At 48.3% G+C, this 20,777-nt stretch overlaps 1 protein-coding gene across 2 annotated transcripts; it reads right to left on the reverse strand.

Moving 5' to 3' along the window:
• Positions 1-3,246: 3,246 nt before the first annotated feature.
• On the reverse strand, positions 3,247-20,628 carry vps54 (VPS54 subunit of GARP complex). Of its 2 annotated transcripts, XM_080463990.1 has the most exons (24): positions 20,490-20,628; positions 19,346-19,502; positions 18,850-19,091; positions 16,785-16,869; positions 16,458-16,492; positions 15,806-15,937; positions 15,158-15,543; positions 14,569-14,695; positions 14,189-14,218; positions 12,285-12,392; positions 12,091-12,146; positions 11,695-11,791; positions 11,321-11,625; positions 10,965-11,094; positions 10,708-10,889; positions 10,179-10,291; positions 9,281-9,344; positions 7,123-7,228; positions 6,946-7,033; positions 6,701-6,822; positions 6,192-6,272; positions 4,693-4,800; positions 4,494-4,588; positions 3,247-4,257 (listed from the first exon to the last, which is right to left on the reverse strand). In XM_080463990.1, exons 2-24 carry the CDS (start codon positions 19,470-19,472, stop codon positions 4,152-4,154), a joined length of 2,925 nt encoding a protein of 974 aa, XP_080320116.1. In that variant the 5' UTR covers positions 19,473-19,502; positions 20,490-20,628; the 3' UTR covers positions 3,247-4,151. The 2 variants fall into 2 exon arrangements, with proteins under 2 accessions (XP_080320116.1, XP_080320117.1); XM_080463991.1 differs by lacking the exon at positions 14,189-14,218 and having other exon boundaries at positions 20,490-20,626.
• Between the last annotated feature and the right edge of the window lie 149 nt (positions 20,629-20,777).

The following is a 20,777-nucleotide window of genomic DNA, read 5'->3' on the forward strand; positions in this document are numbered from 1 at the left end:
AGTTTCCTGTCGTCTCCACACTCCCTTCAGAGAAACTTCACTGTGGGAAACACACGTCACACGTCCTTTCTGCAGCGCCACGACGGAAGAAAGGTTTGTTTACTTTGAAAAATTAGAACAAGAGCATCAGAGAGACGGTGGAAACAGATCTCTGCAGATCCGGTACATCAAAGATCCGGCGGGACCAGAACGATGGGGAGAGAACAACCTCCAGATGGTTCATGCAGAGCAGCCAACCAGTGAAGATGGCGGTTCACCAACACTCTGTTTTTGTGAGTGAGCTCACATCTTCATTGTCCATCCATTTTCCTCCACTTATCCATTTCCGGGTTGCGGGAGTGTCAGTCTGAGCACCGTCCCCCAGATCACATCGCACTGATTAAGAACCTTCCTGCAGGGGGTGAGCCCACAGGAAGGTGGCGCCCGGCGTGGGACACGAACCCTCTACCTAGAGATTGTTAGTCTCATGCTCTACCAACTGAGCTAGCCGGGGGACCATCTTCATTGTCTTGAAGTTAAATGGGTAATCTTCTGAAACACCGTTGGAGGTGACGAGAACGTTTCCCAGGTTGTCCTGCGGTGTCGGGGTCTGTTCAACACAGTGAAAACCTCATGTTCAGACCATCACATTATATCACCAGGTCACAAACACTGAACGGTGACGTGTCCACACGGCCGCGCTGAAAGGTGTCACACATATTTATACATTCATCAGCACACCTAACACACTGTTGATAAACTGAAGACAACGGTCAAGAACTGCAGATCAAACAGTGGCATCATGGTCAAACTGGTACTAGAAAAGAAAGGACACACACACACACACACACACACACACACACACACACACAGGACGAACATGCACACTCCATAAATTTCAACCCTTAAGGTCCAGTATTGTGTTTATGCCGCCGTCTGAGATTTTGGGACCGTTACCAAGTTGAAATTTGCCAGCATGAAGTTCTTTTCCCTTCACAGTGAACACAGTAAACATTTCCACTGCTTTAAAAAAAAAAATAATAATAACCTGCATAACCTTTTCCTTCCTCATAGTTCCTGGTTTCTGATGAACCAACATGACTGAAGTGTGACCCGTTTGTTTGTCAGGGTTTAATCTGCTTTTCAAGAGAACCAGCGAAGGAGACACTCGGTGTTTATTATATTGACCACATGGAAACAACGTTTGGTTCCATTACTCAGGAAAAATCTAAAACAAGAGAAGAGACAAAAAGCAGATGTCTTGTTTTTCTTAGCAGGTTTAGAGGACGGACACACACACACACACACACACACACACACACACACACACACACACACACACACACACACACACACACACACACACACACACACACACACACACACACACACACACACACACACACACACACACACTCACACACACACATCAGTGGCTCTGTTCACCCTGGAGCAGGACATGATGTCAGAGCTGTGTCAGTCTGCTCCAGGTCCGTATTTCTGACAGAACAATTAACGGATCAATAAAGCGAGTTTTCCTCAGGCTATGTTTACATGTACCCGGGTTTTTACAAAAACGGGTACTTCCCCCTCCACTTTTCTAGAATAAAATCTTCATTGACACGAACCTGCAAATACAGGTGCATCTCAAAACATTGGAACATCATGAAAATGTTCAATATGTTTTGTCACTCATTTCAGAAAGTCAAACCCAGATATGATCTCGGCTCATGACACGTAGAGTGAAATATTTCTAGCCTTTATTTCTTGAAATGTTGATGATTATGGCTGACAGAGAGTGGAAACCCAAAATTCAGTCCCTCAGAAAATTTGAATATTGTGGAAAATAAAATAAAATATTATGTCTCACCCTAATCAGCTAATTAACTCAAAACCCCTGCAAAGGTTCCCTGATCCTTTAAATGGTCTCAGTCTGGGTCAGGAGGGGACACAATCATGGGGAAGACTGCTGACTGGACAGAATCCACCTTGCTTGAAGTCCAGAGTGAAGTTTCCTCAGTCTGATGATTTGAGCTGCCATGTCCTCTGCTGCTGTCCCCCCACTGGGTCTTCTGAAGTCCACAGTCAAGGCAGCATCCAGCAGGAACCTTTAGAGCTCCTCATGCTTCCTCCTGCTGACAAGCTTTATGGAGACGCTGAGTTCATGTTCCAGCAGGACTTGGTACCTGCCCACACTGCCAAAGGTACCAGAAGGTACCAGAAGGTACCAGAAGCTGCTTCAATGACCTTGGTGGTACTGCACTGGATTGGCCAGCAGACTGGCCTGAGCTGAACCCCAGAGACAATCTCTGGCTATTGTCAAGAGGACGGTGAGAGACACCAGACCAACAATGCAGAGGACCTGAAGACTGCTATCAAAGCTACCTGGGCTTCATTCCACCTGAGCAGCACCACAGGTTGATGGTCTCCAGGCCAGGTGGAGCTCACAGCCTCTCGTAGGCGTGCAGCTCACCTCCTCCACCTCCTCCACCTCCTCCAGCTGCCTCTGTGTGGGGGGAGGGGAGAGGAGGAGGGGAGGGGCCAACAGAGGCGGTGAAACAGAGCTGTTGCTTCTCTCTGCAGTGTCAGTCCGGCGTCTGGTGTCGTGAGACGGCCTTGGATAGTCCTGGTCAGAGACAAGTTCCCAGTGGGACGGGTGTGAGGAGACATCAGGGAAGGACAGAGCCTCTGTTAGAACATCCACATCCAGGAGAAATAGAAAAACTATCCAGGCTTCGGCGTCTGGACGTCTGAGGGACTCTGAATGTGGATAAGATTTGTTTTCTATCAGGACGACTTCGACTTTCTCTCGTCCTCGAGTGTCTCTGGTCTCCATGCTGCTCCAAAACGGTGGACATTTTTTTTAGCGTTCCAGCAGGGCTCTGCAATTCTCCATGTTGGTTTCCATTCCGCGTAAACGTTCAAAGGTCGTGTCTTGCTTACTCTCGAGTTCACTTCTCCTAGACAACTTTGAGATCTGTGTGACACCAAAGAGACGAGAGGAGACCCTCACCACACTGCATCCGCAAGGCCGCCGCTGCTTTACTGAGCGGCAAGTAAATATAAATGTTTTTTCAATCACACTAAAACAAATCCAATAAATCCCTGCATTTGACTCGCACAGTCTCAGTCACTTACTCACTTTGCCTCTCTGTGACATCATCTAGCTCATCATGTCTCAGTCAAACTCCTCTCAAAAATACAGAAAGGAGTGGGACTCAAACACAGACTTTAAAGGCTGGTTGAAGTTGTTAATTAGAGACGATACACGGTCATTCTGCCTTTATTGTAAGGCTGATTTCTGCGCCAAACTATCAGATATAAAAAAAAACACATGACAACTCAGGAACATACCCAAAAGACAAAGCCTCATAACAGTTCCACCCAAATGTTGAAACTCTACTTATTTTCTGTGTGGAAATAAAGCTGAACACAATTCTCAAACATTTGTAGAAATTTGTGGAATTGCACCTGAAAAAGTGAAAAGTAATATTATTATGAACCTAAAGTGACTTGAGAGGGAAAAAGACGAGGAGCAGCGCCACCTTCATTTCAATGTCTCAGCTGGACTTTATTCGGAGCTCCGTGGAGACAGAGCTGGGACGTTACAGGAGACTGTACAGGTGGGGGGGGGGTGGGGGGGGGGGGGGGGGGGACGCACGCACACGCACACGCACACTCTCTCTTTAGAAATGAAGACATGAATGGAAGGTTGTTCAGGTCGGAGCTGGCCGATGTTCATGCTTCACGATCAGCTTCACTCTGTATTTTTATCATAAAACTCTGATCAGCAGTGATTCAGGACTGAACCGATGATTTCATAGTTGAAGAAGAAGCGACGCCACAAACCCACACAAGATTCTCAGTTTGAGTAAAAAAAACACCGACAGCAGGTTCAGAGGAAAACGAGTCCAAGTCTCAGTCTGCTGATTAAAACAAGTCCACCACATCCAGAAGAAGAAATGAGCCCCTCGTCCTCAGCCTGCGCCTCCAACAGGCTGGTGGTTCACCGGGTCTGGGGGACCCCCGGGTCAGGGGGTCCCACCCGGGCGGCTCTCTGCAGCTCTACACTGGTTTGGTCCCCCTCGGCAGACCACTGTGGACCACGCAGGTCAGGCCCCCCCCACATCAGAGGGTCAAAGGGCTAGTGGACGTCCAGGTCTGGTCCTCCATCACCTCTTCTGCTCCCAGATCTCGGCCATGTTCAGGTCGAGCTGCTCCAGGCTCCGCAGGGCCTGGATGTTCTCCGTGTAGAAGGCCACGTCCACCACCACCAGCCTGCAAGCGGGGTACAGCCGGGTGGGAGGGGGGGGGGGGGGGGGGGGAGCCCACGTTAACGGTGAATCAAATGTGGACTTTCAATGTGTTGTCACATATAAACTTGCCGCTACAACTGCAGCTTGAACACAAGCCAGTTACATCACGTACACACACCTGTGTGTGTTATTAAGTGTGTGTGTGTGTGTGTGTTTTTAAGTGTGTGTGTGTGTCATTAAGTGTGTGTGGTTCTTTACCCGTGTTGCGGTCCTCCATCGTTCACCACCCCGAGTCGTGCCAGCTGCCTCTTCAGGTGCAGTTTGAAGCTGGAGTTGATCCTCAGGAACAACATCTGAGGAGCAGAACCCTGCGTCAGTCACCTGCAGTGTGTGTGTGTGTGTGTGTGTGTGTGTGTGTATGTGTGTGTGTGTGTGAGAACCACATGAGGAGCCTCACCTGCGTCTGCTCCTCAGGTAAAAGTTCACTGATGGCTTCATGCATCTTCGCAATTTGCTTACAGACGTTTCTGAAGCAGGCCGACGGCATCGGAGCCTTCACCTCATACTAGACACACACACACACACACACACACACACACACACACACACACACACACACACACACACACACACACACACACACACACACACACACACACACACACACACACACACAGAAGGTTAGGACCTAACAATCGTCTGACTGCTGCAGCATTTCTCTCTGTAAAATTCCTTTTCTTCGTCTTTTCTGTCAAGAATTGGCGTAAAACGCCGGCGATCAACGGGCATGCAAAATTATTGACGAGTCCCTTTGCATTGACCATGTATGGTAGAGGGTGGGCGTGTTGAGGGCGGGGCCTGAACCGCCCACCTTCCAGGTGGACTGGGATCTATAAAAGGAAAGTGCGTGCAGATGTGCGTACGCACGGTTTTACTGATGCGATTGTTTTTGGCGCACGCCATTTTCAGCTTTTGAGCGCACGGACATTTTTAGCAGGGATCCGACGCACGGTTTGATAGATGAGGCCCCTGATGAGGCCCCCCCTCACATAAGGTTCATGAATGAGAGCTTAAGGACAGGTGAAGATACATCCTGAACTTTTCCACATGCCGACCCGCTGACATGCTCCAGAACTTTTCCTGCGTTTGTCCTCAGTCGGGACTCGTTGGTATCAAGACCCCAGAACTGGACCAGATGCCCGGAGTAGCTGGAGGCCCTGGTAGTGTGTGGTTCTGTCCTGGTTGACACGCCTCTACAGTATTGCATGGACCTCGGGTACAGTGCCTCCCGACTGGCGGACCGGACCGGACAGTGTGTGCCAACTACCGGGGCTTCACACTTCTCAGGCTCCCTGGGAGAGTCGACCCAAACCTCAGATTCAAGAGGAACAATGCAGATCCCATCCTGGCCGGGGAACAAGGGACCAGCTCTTCACGCTCTCAGACTATCAACTGGACACGGGAGTTTGTTTTGTGGACTTGGAGAAAGCTTTCGACCGTTAGGCCTCTGATGATAACAAATTTTGCTGGACGATATTTTGTTCCACAAATTATTGCAGATACATGATTTTACTTTCAATCATGTTTTGAGACCAACTTAACAACAAATGTAATGGTATTACATCATAATAATGCAAGTACACCCTTTCAAAGTCAATGGACTTTTCTAATTTGTACCATTCTCATTGGAATGTCAAGAACTTTGAAATCATTTAAACAGATCAAACAAAAAACAATTAAATATAAAATGGAATCTCTTAGCAAATATGAAACCGCGCACTCCCAAAACAATAAATAAAATGGCTCATCAAGTTTGCAATAATCTTTTTTTGTCCTAATTTCTACCTGGCATTGCTACTCACAAGTGTGTGGGTGCACTAGATGCTGTCTGAAGTTGGGATTGAGGATCCATCCCTGTTATATTGAACACATGTCATGACTCGGTATTCACCTCACCTTGGACAGCACTTTCTCAAACAGGCTGTCCATGATGGCCACCAGCTTAGCAGAGATCTCTGCGATGTGGTCATTGTAGTCCTGAAACGAGCCAAACGGTCAACGTACACGGAGAGAAGAAGTGGTAAACATTGTGGGTTACTTTCTTTCTGCAGGTTTTGTCAGACATGTTCTGTGTTTAATGAGGGAAGCACGTGGAAACTGCTGGCTTTCTCTCGAAACAGTAAACTCCTATCCAGCGCTCTGGAGGGACCCATGAAGCTTTAAACTATTCTAGTCACACAGCAGACGCTTTTTAGGTTTAAATGAAGTTTATAGTGTTTGGGACTGAGGTGATAACTCAGCCTTGTGTGTGTGTGTGTGTGTGTGTGTGTGTGTGTGTGTGTGTGTGTGTGTGTGTGTGTGTGTGTGTGTGTGTGTGTGTGTGTGTGTGTGTGTGTGTGTGTGTGTGTGTGTGTGTGTGTGTGTGTGTGTGTGTGTGTGTGTGTGTGTGTGTGTGTGTGTGTTACCTTGGTAATGTGGTCAAAGTGTCTGAGCGCGTTGTGCTGTTTGGGCTGCAGTTTGCTCTCAAAGTGAGCTCTGATGACAGGAATGTAGTGAACCACCAGCTGCAGGCAGCGGGAAGCCAATGCTACACACACACACACACACACACACACACACACACACACACACACACACACCAAGAAACACACACACAGTCAGCTCGGTTTCTGCAGACGGACATTGGACTGGGAGCGGTGGCTCTCTATACCCAGGTTCTTGGTGGTGATGGTCTTGAGGCCGACAACCTGGAGAGCTCCGGCCCCCAGAACCAGCTGACAGCTCCGAGAGTTGAAGTGCTGCAGGAACAAGAGACCGTGAAAGCCATGCTGACGACGCAGGGACGTGCTCCTCATTCACAAACACACAGGACGCTTCACTTCCTCACCTTGAGGAGGTCGCACAGACGAGTCAGCATGTCCGTAGCGATGGAGGGGATGTCGTTTACACACTGACAGTATTCCAGAAAGATCCGAATCAGCAGCAGAACCGTTCTGGAGGAGCAGGAAACACACATACTTCACACACTGCTATCCACAGTGATAACTAAAGATCTGGGAAGATTTATCGTGACGCCTGGGCCACCCTGTCACCTGCACTTTGTTTGTTAGGAGATCTCACAGAAATTAAAAGAGGAAAAACATGAGTTCTGATGCTCCTGGTTTCCCTGACCGTCGCAAAAAAGGCTCATGAACTGGAAATCCAAAAGTAATCAGAATATAAAGTTATTAAAAACTTACTTCTAGACCACATCACAGTGGAGAGAATGTCTGCTGGTAGGAAAAACCATTTGACACAATTTGAGTCCACATGGTCTCCAATAATTAAATACACCATGTAGCCCTGTGGGGGGGCGGGGGCTCCACCCTGGGGCTCTGGGGGCCGTCAGTGGCTCGGGCGTCGTGGTTTAGGTGGTTGGTGGTTCTGCGGGTTGGGGGAGGTTCTGGCATCTATGCTGGGGAGGCTGCGGCCTGGTCTGAGGAGTGCTGGGGGATGTATGTGTGTGGGGGGGGTCTGCTCTGGGCTGGGGGTGGTCCCGCTGGGGTGGGATGGGGGTGCTGGGTGTCTGGCCCTGGCTGGGCCGTTTGGCCGGGGTGGGCGGGTGTGGGGCTTCAGGGCCCTGGGGGCGGGGTGCCTTCCCCTACCCGGTGGGCTGGCTGGCCCCTGCTGCCGTGCTCCAGGTCTGCCTCGCTCCCGGATCTGGGCGGGGGGGGGGGACGACGACTCCGGGTTCTGGATGGACAGCTGACTGAGAGTGACCTCCAGGGCCTAAAATATGGGAGGTGTGTGTGTGTGTGTGTGTGTGTGTGTGTGTGTGTGTGTGTGTGTGTGTGTGTGTGTGTGTGTGTGTGTGTGTACATATAAGTATGTGCCTGTTGTTTTGTGTTTGTGTGGGCTCGTACTGGGCCCTGAGGGTCTTAGACTCTGCTGTCCGGCCATTGGGTGGGGTGGGGGGCTTCCTGCCCGGGTCCTCTTGTGGCGCTTTGTCGGGGTGGGTGTTGTCCCCCGGGTTTTAGGCTGGCCGCTCGGGGGTTGGGTGGGGCAGCGTGGGGGGTCCAGCTGGGCTAGGGTCCTAGCCACGGGGGGCGACGTCCCTCCCTCACAATCCCCTTACCTCACCTCACTCTACAATAGGTAGTGAGGGGGTGCCTAGGGTGGCGGGCTCCAGGCTACTTAACTGTGGTCTGTGTCCTCCCTCGACTTTGCACCACCCACAATTTTAACCACACCTAGTCACGTCGGGTCTTGAGGCGATAAGCCGCTTTCGGGGTTCTGCCGCTTGGCAGCGGTAGAACGCCCGGGCCCCGCTAGCCATCAATTTTAAACCGCACCTTAGACACACACATTGCACCCACTTCTTCAAAACACAAAGACACACCCCGACATGCATCCAACACTCAACAGGGTGGGGGGGGGGGGGGGGGGGGGGGACATATTTGAGTGTTTCCCCCCCCGGTCGTGTCCAGCAGCCAGGCCAACTTCTAATAAAGGCGGCAACAGGAGGAGACTCCAGGTCTCTTCCTGTTCAAGAACAAAAACTGTTCTGACTCCGGAGGCTCTCAATCACATCATATTGTAAAAAAAAAAAAAAAAAAAAAGGTTCATGATTCACATGTTGGAATTAGTTTTCAAATGTTCTGGAGAATTTGAGTTGGATTATGTAGATTTTCAGAAATGTTTATAAAATGTTAGTAACGTTCTTTGTTGCATTTCTTCAACTGTCTGCTAAAGCAGCTTCATGTTTATCAAGTAAAGTTATTTCACCAAATGCAGGGATTCGAATCGGGATGTAACTAGTTGTAGTTTTGGGAAAAAGCTTAATTTTTATTTTATTTTACTCGACTAAATCACAACATATTTACTTAAGTAAAAATGTTTGTCATACTTTTACTAAAAATGAAATGATTTTGATGACTAGATTACGACTCAAACTAAATCTGAAGTTTCTGTCAAAACGAATCCTCACCCAATTCAGGAAGTCACAGGACCGTCTTAAAGATGACACTTTGGTTTTCAGAGACAGTAACACAGGAGTAGAAACGTACCCAACAACAGCATATTTTTCTCCGTTCACCAGCAGGTACTCGGTGGGTTTCCTGTTCTCTGGACCTGCACAGACAAACGGTGTAAGAACAACAGATCTCCGTGTGTGTGTGTGTGTGTGTGTGTGTGTGTGTGTGTGTCTCCATCTCTCCATCCGTCTCTGTGTGTGTGTCTCCATCTCTCCATCCGTCTCTGTGTGTGTGTGTCTCCATCTCTCCATCCGTCTCTCTGTGTGTGTGTGTGTCTCCATCTCTCCATCCGTCTCTGTGTGTGTGTCTCCATCTCTCCATCCGTCTGTGTGTGTGTCGCAATCCGTCTCTGTGTGTGTGTGTGTCTGTGTGTGTGTGTGTGTCTCCATCCGTCTCTGTGTGTGTGTGTGTGTGTGTGTGTGTGTCTCCATCTCTCCATCCGTCTCTGTGTGTGTGTGTGTGTGTGTGTGTGTGTGTGTGTGTGTGTGTGTGTGTGTGTGTGTGTGTGTGTCTCCATCCGTCTCTGTGTGTGTGTGTGTGTGTGTGTGTGTGTGTGTGTGTGTGTGTGTGTGTGTGTGTGTGTGTGTGTGTGTGTGTGTGTGTGTGTGTGGTTTATTACCGAGATTTGTGAGAAGTTGTTTGTGATATTAAACTATTGGTGTGTTTAGTATTGCAGCATATTTCTTTTCATGTTAATGTAAATAAAGGTTACTTCTAATAAAATTTAAATCCACATTAAACATGTTTATTTTTGTTTGTGGTGGTATTTACAGACGACCTGATGAAGATCATGTGGTCATTATGATTATACTAGAGATGCTTGAATATGAGACGACCCGTCATGTGATGATGATAAAAGCTCCAAAACTCTCAGCTTTCCAGATCACAGTGCTCTTTCTCTTCCAGCGTGACCAGACAGGAGAACTCGTACCTGGGGCTTTGCGCTCCGGTAGTGTTATCCTGCCATCAGCGATGGAGTTGACCAGATCATGGAACTCAGCTGGAACCTCTGCCTGCTTCCAGCGCTCATTATCCAGGAGGAGGCTGCCAGGATGACAGAACACAAACAGGACAGAGCTGAGAAAGGACTTCACACCATCAACATCAGCCTGAATTCAGAGGGAGGACCTCTGACCTCAACATCTGTCCTCTCATGTGTTGAACCTGCAAAGTCCTTGGTTAGTGATGAGAGGAGGAGAGCAGCTCAGGGCAGCTTCTGTCTGACCTTTGATCCACACAGGAGTGTTCACATGTTCTGAGGTTCATATCGCTGACCTGTGCATGGTTTTGTCCTGTTTGTTACGGTGTTTGTAAATATGAACAGATCCTGTAGATCAGTCTCAGAAGTTCATGTGGATGAAAACTGTCCTGTGTAGTTTAGTTTATTTGTCCTGGTGCAGGTCAGGTCCACAGAGCTGCTCCTCATCCTGGTTTCACCGAGTCCCGTGTGTGAAGCTCACCTCAGCTTGGTCTTGCGCTCTTCGTGGAAGCGGTGGACGAAGCGGTTGGCCTGGCTCTGCAGCGCCCCCCTCAGGGAGACGCTCCTCCTGCCACACAGTTCCTCCGTGTCCCTGACGAAGGCCTCCACCGCCTGAGACAGACACACGAACTCGGCCGAGCTCAGGCGCTCCAGAGAACCATCCTGTGGGAGCAGAGGCGAGCGGGACTCAGAACAGCTCTTCTGTGGACGTGGCGAGACTCGAGGGGCTCCTCGTACCTTTGCTCGGGCCGTCAGGACTTTAACACAACGGTCATGGCTCATGTCCGAGGACGAGTAGAGGAGCTCCTGGAGGTTGTTGATCACACGGTTCAGCTCCAGCTCAGAGGGCATCATGCTGTCGCTGGACCTGAATACACAAACAGAAGCTCTGGGATCGATAAAGACATATTTTTACAAACCATGAAGATCTGTGATTTCATGCAGCATTAAGAGGACTTCTGAACTCTTCTGTCCCGGATCGACTGCCTCGGGCACACGCGCCGCCGCCACCTAGGACCTACATGCCGTCGCTGCCTACGACCGACATGCCGCCCCCTCTGCCTAGAACGGACATGCCACCGCCTACGACCTACATGCAGCTGTTGGGTTCCCCGCTGACGGGCGTGTCTGTGGAGCAGGAAGCAGAGTGCCCCGATAGTGTTCTGCAGACCCCTGTAGAACTCTGATCCTGCTGCTGCTGCTGCTGCCGGGCTTCACTCATGGCGTCGCTGATGAAAAGACCCTCGTGGGTCAGATAGGCCAGCTCAGCCTCCCCCTGCTGGACTGTGGGAACCTGAAGGGACTCCGAGAGCCCCGAACCAGCTTCATCCAGCAGACGGCCCTTCTGCTGAGAGTTCAGAACCTCCAGGACCACATTCCTGATCACATTCAACGTGGCCTGAAAGACAGTTACAGTTAGTACTCTCCAACAGCCAGTTTGATATCTGATGATGTGGATTAAAATCACCTTGATCCTCTGCAGGAAGAGGAGGAAACTCTCAAAGATGCTTATCAGCAGGTCAAACCACTGAGGAAAGGTCATCAGACGCATCTGATCCGCCAGCCTTAAACAACATTCACAAACATTTCAGAGATTAAACCTACCGGTTAAAGCAGGAGAGTCGTCATGCAAAGCCACTTCAGGACACTGTACTCAATCCTTATAATGAGGCTCAGTATCTTTAAATGTTTCCCTGTGGAATTATGGAGTCCAACGGTTTTCAACCTTCATGAACCGGAGACTATCTGATCACTGTCCTCCATGGAGAATTCATGCTGCAGGTTACAGACCTCTGGTCGTGTTAAAATTCAACTAAATGCTCCAGCTGAAGGTCTAGCTTAACCTAACTACCGTCATACTTACTTAGTAATGACTTCGGTGTCAATTTCTTCAATGTGCACAACAGTTTCGGCGACGCTCTGCAGACACAGAAAGATCATCATGACGTCATGCTTCATTTTAAAACGGGCCACTTTCAAGTGAAACGGTGGACGATCCAAGTGAAAGTGCTTTCTCTTGTGTCACTCTGAGATGTTTGAGTGCATCAGGAGTCCAACCTGAGCCACAGTAGCCTTAGCAGCCAGCATCATTTCATCTCCATAAATATCCAGAAAGTCCAGCTTCCTCTGCCGCAACAGTCCGAACACCAGGGACTCCAGACGCTCCTGACAGACACGGACAGACGGACAGACACACAGACACACAGAGATTGTAGCTGTAGTACAGGTCAGTCACAGAGACCGAAGATTACATGCAAACAATCAGGATAGTGATCAGCAGGCAGAGCTCCAACAACCTCAATCACATGCAGGTCACCTGCATCTCTGATTTTACATTTGAATGACGTAAACATGAGGTCTCTGCAAAAGGTGAAAACAGCAGGAAAGGTTATGAGGGTATTATTGTAGCAAAACTATTTATCTATGTGTATGGAGAGTTGTCTGTCTGCACCTCAGTCTGTCTGTCTGTACCTCAGTCTGTCTGTCTGTCTGCACCTCAGTCTGTCTGTCTGTCTGCACCTCAGTCTGTCTGTCTGAAGTCAGAGTTGTCAATGTGTAAAACAATTTGTCAATGTGAACCTGAATCTGAAAACTCTACGCATTCGAATACAAGTGCTGAAAATACAGACAAGTCACCAGTTACGAGTCGCTCAGTTTCACAATTGGACGTTTTTTCTACCTGTGACTTTTGTAAAGCCCGTGTTTTCCTGCCCTGAGCTCAGGCTCACAGGCTCCTTCATTCTGCTCTGCGCCTCAGTAGTTCACGACTGCCCGCCATCAGGCGGCGCTATGCCCCAGACTCATTGAGCGTATGCGACATTGGGGACGGGGTGCAGACAATGATGGAATCCCGACCGCATGCACATATCAATAATTTTGCACTTTTTATAAATTAGTGAGGCGATTGCTGAGCCTCACCGGCCTGTATTTTCAGCACTTGTATTCGAATGCGTAGAGTTTTCAGATTCAGGTTCACATCGACAAATTGTTTTACACATTGACAACTCTGACTTCAGACAGACAGACAGAGGTACAGACAGACAGACAGAGGTACAGACAGACTGAGGTACAGACAGACAGACAGAGGTACAGACAGACAGACAGAGGTACAGACAGACTGAGGTACAGACAGACAGACTGAGGTACAGACAGACAGAGGTACAGACAGACTGAGGTACAGACAGAGGTACAGACAGACAGAGGTACAGACAGACAGACAGACAGACAGAGGTACAGACAGACAGACTGAGGTACAGACAGACAACTCTCCATACACATCGACAAATAGTTTGTGTTGACACACACACACACACACACACACACACACACACACACACACACACACACACACACACACACACACACACACACACACACACACACACACACACACACACACACACACACACACACACACACACACACACACACACACACACACACACACACACACACACACACACACACACACACACACACACACACGTTTGCTGAACCTGCTGTCTTCAGCTTTTCTACAACATTCATGTGACCACATGGGATCAAAAGGTCGTCCTCATCCTCCAGAACTGCATCATCCTCTAAATTAATTACCCAGTCGCAGACATTTAATCACAGGAGAAATTTTAAAGCCAAATCAGACACAAATCACAAAGTTGTGAAATGTTCACTGAAGGTTAAAAACCCCAGCTGACCCAACCAGTCATGTGATAAACAATGAAAACATCACAACAAACAGTTAAGAATTATTCACACGTTTGATTTCTGATCAACAGCTTACTCATTGGATCACATGCTTTCATGGATTGAATATGATTGGTGTGTGTGTGTGTGTGTGTGTGTGTGTGTGTGTGTGTGTGTGTGTGTGTGTGTGTGTGTGTGTGTGTGTGTGTGTGTGTGTGTGTGTGTGTGTGTGTGTGTGTGTGTGTGTGTGTGTGTGTGTGTGTGTGTGTGTGTCACACCTGTGTTGAGGCAGCATTTGGTTTGAGACCCTGTGGTGAGCACAGCATCCATTAAAAACAGTGTTTTATATTCAGACGCTTTTCTGCACTCAGTGGTTCTTCTGTCCTGATGTGATTTTAAACTGACTTCAGAGTCAATAAACCTGAAACTAACTCATCTGTGTGCCGAAATCCTCCTGATTAGTAACCTAACGTGTTTGAAATCAGTTGGCAGTCTTCAGAAATAAAAACATTTTGTTTCATGTTAATGAAAATCTCTTTGTAAATGTGATGAGGGTGGTCATCTTGAGATGAGTGTTTCCCTAAGGAGAGGAGGTGTGATGATGAAGTATTTGCAGGTTTCTAATCATGTGATCGGGTTTCTCAGGATGCGGTCAGACCTTCTCCAGGACCAGCGGCTCGTCCTTCAAGCTGCGGTTCAGGTCACTGCGAGCGTACATACTGAAGTCCTCCACCATCATCTTATCAATCAGCTTCTCCAGCTCACACAGCTGAGAGCCCAGATGTCTGGGGGGGGGGGGGGGGGGGGAGAGGTGACAAATGTATGCGTACAGAAAGGTTTACTTTTGTACAATGACTTCAATAAATAATGCATCATCAACAGAACTGGTTTCATGACTGACTGTAGTTATAGTGGTGGTGTTTTCAATAACGGCCTTGTCACATGGATCATCACGTGTGTGTGTGTGTGTGTGTGTGTGTGTGTGTGTGTGTGTGTGTGTGTGTGTGTGTGTCAGTTCACATCAAAATTCTTTTTAGAAATGACAAACTAAACGCTTCACAAACGTCCATAAAAGTGCCAGGATTTGATTCAATAAGTTAAAGAACCTGAAGGTGACCCCTCTTCCTACCGGTCTGACCTCTGGGCTACAAGAGGCTAAAAGTGCGACACTCTGTTCGTGTTTTACGCAGTACGTTGATGTTGTGCAATCCTCGTGTGTGTGTCCTGCGTGGAGCAGCTGCAGCTACCTGAAGCTGTGGACTCCCTGCAGCTCCTGCTGCAGCACCTCCTTGGTGGTGGAGATGAGCTCCAGAGCGCCCACGAACTCAGAGGTGGAGAGCAGCAGCTGCACTGTGGGCTGTGTCTGGTGCACCGCCGCCATGAGCTTCAGCTTGTTGTGCAGCTTCACACAGTTGTTGTGAGTCACAGCCGTGCGCAGGGCCCGCAGCGGCCCCTGGCACATGACCCGGTCCATGGCCGCCGTCCGGCCCCGCAGGTTGGCCACGGCTTGCTGCGTCTCCTGCAGCCGGTCCTGCAGCTCATGCTGCGACGACATGGCATGGAAAAAGGCCTCGGAGCGCAGGGAGATCTGCCGAGCAATGCTCACCTCCACCACGTCCAGATAGTGACTGAGCTGCAAGGAGGAGGACGCACAGTTACACACACAAACACACACAAAAACACGCACTGAACACAACTTCAAACCCCCAGGACACAAACAGCAGGTGTGTCTCTACAGACTGATTTTAAAACATACAAGTTAAACAGTGGGGACACTGCTGGAAGGAAGGACTATTTCTTCCTCGTGTGTGTGTGTGTGTGTGTGTGTGTGTGTGTGTGTGTGTGTGTGTGTGTGTGTGTGTGTGTGTGTATGTGTATGTGTGTGTGTGTCTCACCTTCTCCTGCAGCAGTTTGGACGAGGCCCCGTCTCTGCTGCTCTTCCCTCCGCTGCTGTTGAAGTGGGACCAGGGCAGCACCGTGTTGAAGGTGGCTGGATCCTCCAGAGCAAAGTCCAGCTTCATGAAGATCTGAAGACACAGAGACCACTTCTACTGTTTAACCTCACTGTGGAAAACAGTCAGTGTCGTGTTCCAGCTCACATAAGCCCGTATTCATGCGGCAACAATCAAGTAGAAATTGTCGAGTTGTGAGAAGGCGACACCGTGAGCTCGGAGCAGTTTTTATATCAGGCTTCCCATGAGTCAGACTATAAATCTGAGAAGCTTCTCCGGTACTGAAGTACCATAGAGATATTATCCTAAAACTGTAAAAAGTACACAATCAACATAAAGTACACATTCTCTGATGTACTCAAGTACTAAAGTACATCAGAGAGGCACCGTTTCTAAATTAAACAGCCGAGCTGTTGGTGGAAAACAGGAAGTTTTGTGTGGGCCAGTGAGGATTAACAGAAGCTTTCATTCTTTCACTGTGGCTCTGAATCGTCCTCACAGACATTCACACCATAAAGTACATCTAAATATTCAGATGTGAAAGTCATGAGACGAGTAAATCCTCCTGTGGAAGTGTACTCGAGTACAGTGTTACCTTTGGTACTTGTTCCAGCTCAGCTCGGGATTTGTCTGCAACAAAACGAGATGTTTCAGTCATTGCAGGTTCATTTTCATCACGTATTCAATAATGGCGGCGCGCGGCTGTGAGGATCTCAGTTTAAAACAGCTTGTTCTCAGTAATGTTACAACACTTAACTTCTTCAGCTTGTCCAAACCGGATTCAAGAATTCATTTCATATAGAATATGTTGTAAAACTGACATGAGATAAAATAACAGTGTTTGGTGGAGAGATCACAGGCTGTGAATCAGTGGATTCATGGGCTCAAAGGCTGCAGGAAGCGGCTGCTTAATAATTCACACCGTGGTTTGTGGTGATACTGGAGGCAGCGTCCACATCGTCTTTGTTTGGACAGATCGTCTTGCAGCGTTCGTGGATTCTTTCCCTCTGAAATGAAACCATGAAGGGAGTAAAAGATGCTGTTCTAACCATCATCACACATCATTACAGCATAAGAATAATAAAGCTTCAGTCGGGGGCAGAGGCTCCGCAACGGGGTGGGCAACACAGGCAATTTCCTAGGGCCCCGATCTGAAGGGGGCCCCGAGAGACGGCTGACATCAGTCAATTTCAATGACAAAATAATGTAACTGCTTTGAGACGCTGCAACGACAGCGCATCGACAATCCCCCACACGGGGCCCTTTCCCAGTAGTCACTGGCTTATTGCTACTAGGGGGGCCCCCCGCCAGACGGCAGATATCAGCGACACAACTTGAAACCCCCAGGACACATTACAATGACACATCGGGAACCTCCCTAATGGGGCCCCACTACTACCCTGCATCAACGTGGAGTCCTTGTTGTGAAACACACTGAAAAATGAAGCGGACAAATCCCTCATTCACATGACACGAAAAGAAAAACCAAGAGGATGAAAAGAAAAATCGTGACTGTGTTAAGTGAGAGTGTGTGAGCTGTGTGTTACATTATTAAAACGTTAGTCCCACTTAGTCCCAGTTAGTCCCAGACGCTTTGTCCTAAACTCCCAGTCATCCAAGAAGCAGAAAAGTTAACGGCACATTTAGTCTGTGTAAAGTGAATTCAGCCATTTTCTTCTAAACACATTCATAAAGTGTGTATTTATGTTTATATTAATCATTCAAATTAGACAGTGTGGTTAACAACACACTTCTCTGGTATGACAAACTTAGAGCACATATCTATTCTTACTTTATACCAATTTTAACAGCTTTATTTCAGAAGTAGTGCAGCATTGCTCACACAGTTTGTCATGAGTCTTGTGTTCATACATTCACAGCCACACAATAACTTAGTCCTTTGCTGACAAAGATATTTTCTCCCAGAATAAAGTGTTTGTTGTCAAATGTTAAAACTAATACCAGCATCACTGCTGCTGTCAGTTTAATCTAGACTGTGGCTAATTTGGATTTAGAATTCAACGATAATATCTTAATATAACCATAAATCTTCTGCTCTGGCCTAAATGTTACGTTAAAAAAAATGTTAAAATGAAGCATCAAAGTTGTAACTGCCAATGAATGTTCATCAATTATCCCATACACATCTCACATGTTGAGTATTTGTGTTGTTGTTTTTACTTGGTTGCGTTTTTATCGTACTTAAAATTTTGCACATTTCAGTTCTGTTTCTTTTTCTGGCACTTATATATTGTGTGTAAAGTTTGCATTGGGTTTAGATGGTTACGTTATTTATTTTACACACACACACACCTTCTGTGTGGAGTCGGCATGTTCCCTTGGTTTTTGTGTGTCCTGTGATGTACTGCTCAGTGCTCAGTGCTCAGCTGTCCAGGTGAACGGGCCTTCACAACATTTGTGGGATAATTCCTGCACTGGGTGGATAAATGAAGTGTCACATGGGTTATTTGTTGGTTCTAAAGCTCTTTGTGACTTACGGAAGTGCTCTACCACATAAACAGATTCTTGGTTTTGATGTGTTACCAGTAACTTACTAACTAACTAACTAACTAACTGACTAACTGTTTTCTCACAACGTTCATCTTCTTGATATTCTGAGAATTCACCAACTTCAGGGCTGCAAACTTAAATTACAACAAGACTTCCTAATAAAAACCAACAAGCAGACTAAAATGCTTAAAAAAGACAAGAAGGTTTTTCTATTTATTCAGTCTGCTAAACATCTGAGAGGTGTAGTACTGAAGCAGGGACTGATTTCTGGGTTTCACACGCACAGAATGAAACCTGTGAATGCGGTCCGTCGTCACAAAGACTGGGCTCAAATGACACGGATGTAAAAATTAAACCTTTTCCAACAAGCACGGTCAAAGAGAACGTGAAGGAGAGGAGGCTGCACACACAGAGGCATGCTCCGACCAGAGAGAAACAAGAGAGAGGGGCTCTGAGGTGGATGAGGTCGCAGTTACCTGGGCCATCTCCTGCAAGTAGGGGGTGAAGTGGTCCCGGGTGATGTTGGGGAGGTAGAAGGAGGGCATCACCTCGGTCTCGCTGAAATCCAGCCCCCATGTCTTGGTGAAAAAGTCTGACTCCCGCTTGGCGAGCCGTGGGTCATTGAGCGCTGCGGGGAGGTTCACCTTGGAGCTGTACACCGTCCACCGGTCATGCTCCGACACCACGGACGGCCCGTTGCACAGGCGCCCCCCCTCACCTGAGGGAACGCATGAAATTCCTTTAAAAACTCACCTTCAACCTGGACTCCCACAAATGTGATTTTTGAAAACTCTTAAATAAAACAATGACATTTATTTCTCTGATTTAAACACTCTTAAATACGGCTGCACTGTCATCAGTTAAACAGGTGAATTCCATGAGTATTGTGTTGACCATATGACTAGTAATGTCATGGAAACATCTTCCTCGACTTCACATTCACAGTCATGCATCAGGTGCACGTTTCCCTACCGGTGGGCTCCTTGGGACAGACGTCAGGAAGCGAGCGCATGGCCTGGTACCGTTCCTTGTGGTAGAGTCCGTCTGGGACGCCGCTGCCGGGTCGAGGCATGTGGGAGGAGCTGCGGCTGGAGGCCATGGCATCAGGACTCGCCTCCAGGGAGGCTAGCTGCACATTAAAAGGAAACAACCGTTTATTTCAAACTGACAACTCACATAAACTCAATAAAAACCTCCCGACATCTCAGTCCAAACCCCCCAAAAAACCTGCTGGAACCACAAACACCAGGAAGGGTGTAAATAATAATACAATAAGTCAGGATCTGACAGTCATTGTCACTGGCCAGATGAGGAGAGGAGACAGCTAATGGTGGCATCTATCTGATCCCCCGGGGTGGCCGCCACGGACGGTTACCAGTCAGCTACAGAAACTATCAACAAACATTCATTCACGTGTTAGAAAAGGGACCGTGTCAGGCAGTCAAGACAGTTAGAAGCTGTACGCAAAGACCTTCTGGATTACAGGAAGTCCAGGACAACCAGCTTCACTCCAAACGTTGAACTGTGAATAAACCAGCAGTGATAATCAGCAGCAGGTTCCTGACTCTGGTCCGAGGAAAGAGCTCATCTCCTGGGAGAAGTAACATCTGCAGTGTGTGTGTGTGTGTGTGTGTGTGTGTGTGTGTGTGTGTGTGTGTGTGTGTGTGTGTGTGTGTGTGTGTGTGTGTGTGTGTGTGTGTGTGTGTGTGCGTGTGCGTGTGTGTCGTGTTTAAAGTCCTGTCAAGTTGGTGACAGCACCCGGCCGTCGACAACCCAAGCTTCACACCAAACACTGCGTGTTTGAGACGTCTAAACGCTGGTCTAAACTCTGAAAGACTTCAGTGAAACCCCGACATCCGAGACAAAAAAACACGCATCTGAAGTCGGAGACAAACACACACTTGTCACGGTCCACTGGACCGGGTCACGAGCCGTCAGCTGCTGTGAACACGTACACGGGGCTAATGCTAACAGTGTCAGCAAGCTTACACGTAGGCGAGCTAATGCTAACAGGCTGACCGGGGGGGGGGGGGGGGGGGGGGGGGGGGGGACCAGCTCGCGAACAGCGGCACAGCGGGCCCGCTGCGGGGCCCAGCCGGCTCCGGTGCCTCTCTACCTGTCAGGTGAAGCACAGTGGCCGGTGGCTGTCCTCTTCATCACAGGGACTCTGTGGCAGCACGGAGGTAAACAACCGGGCGGGCACACAGCAGCAGCTCGCGCCGGTACGCCGACCATCATGCACCGGGCGGAAACACAGCGCCTGCCCGGCCATAGATATAAACTGCATAGAACTACGACATAGACATGTAGTAAATAGGTCTGCTCAACAACAAACGTTAACGTAAAAACAAACAAACAAAAACTTATGATCATAGATGTAGAGTCATAACGATAATGTATGTTG

Source organism: Lipophrys pholis, assembly GCF_963383615.2.
Source record: "Lipophrys pholis genome assembly, chromosome: 5".
Taxonomy (NCBI): Eukaryota; Metazoa; Chordata; class Actinopteri; order Blenniiformes; family Blenniidae; genus Lipophrys; species Lipophrys pholis.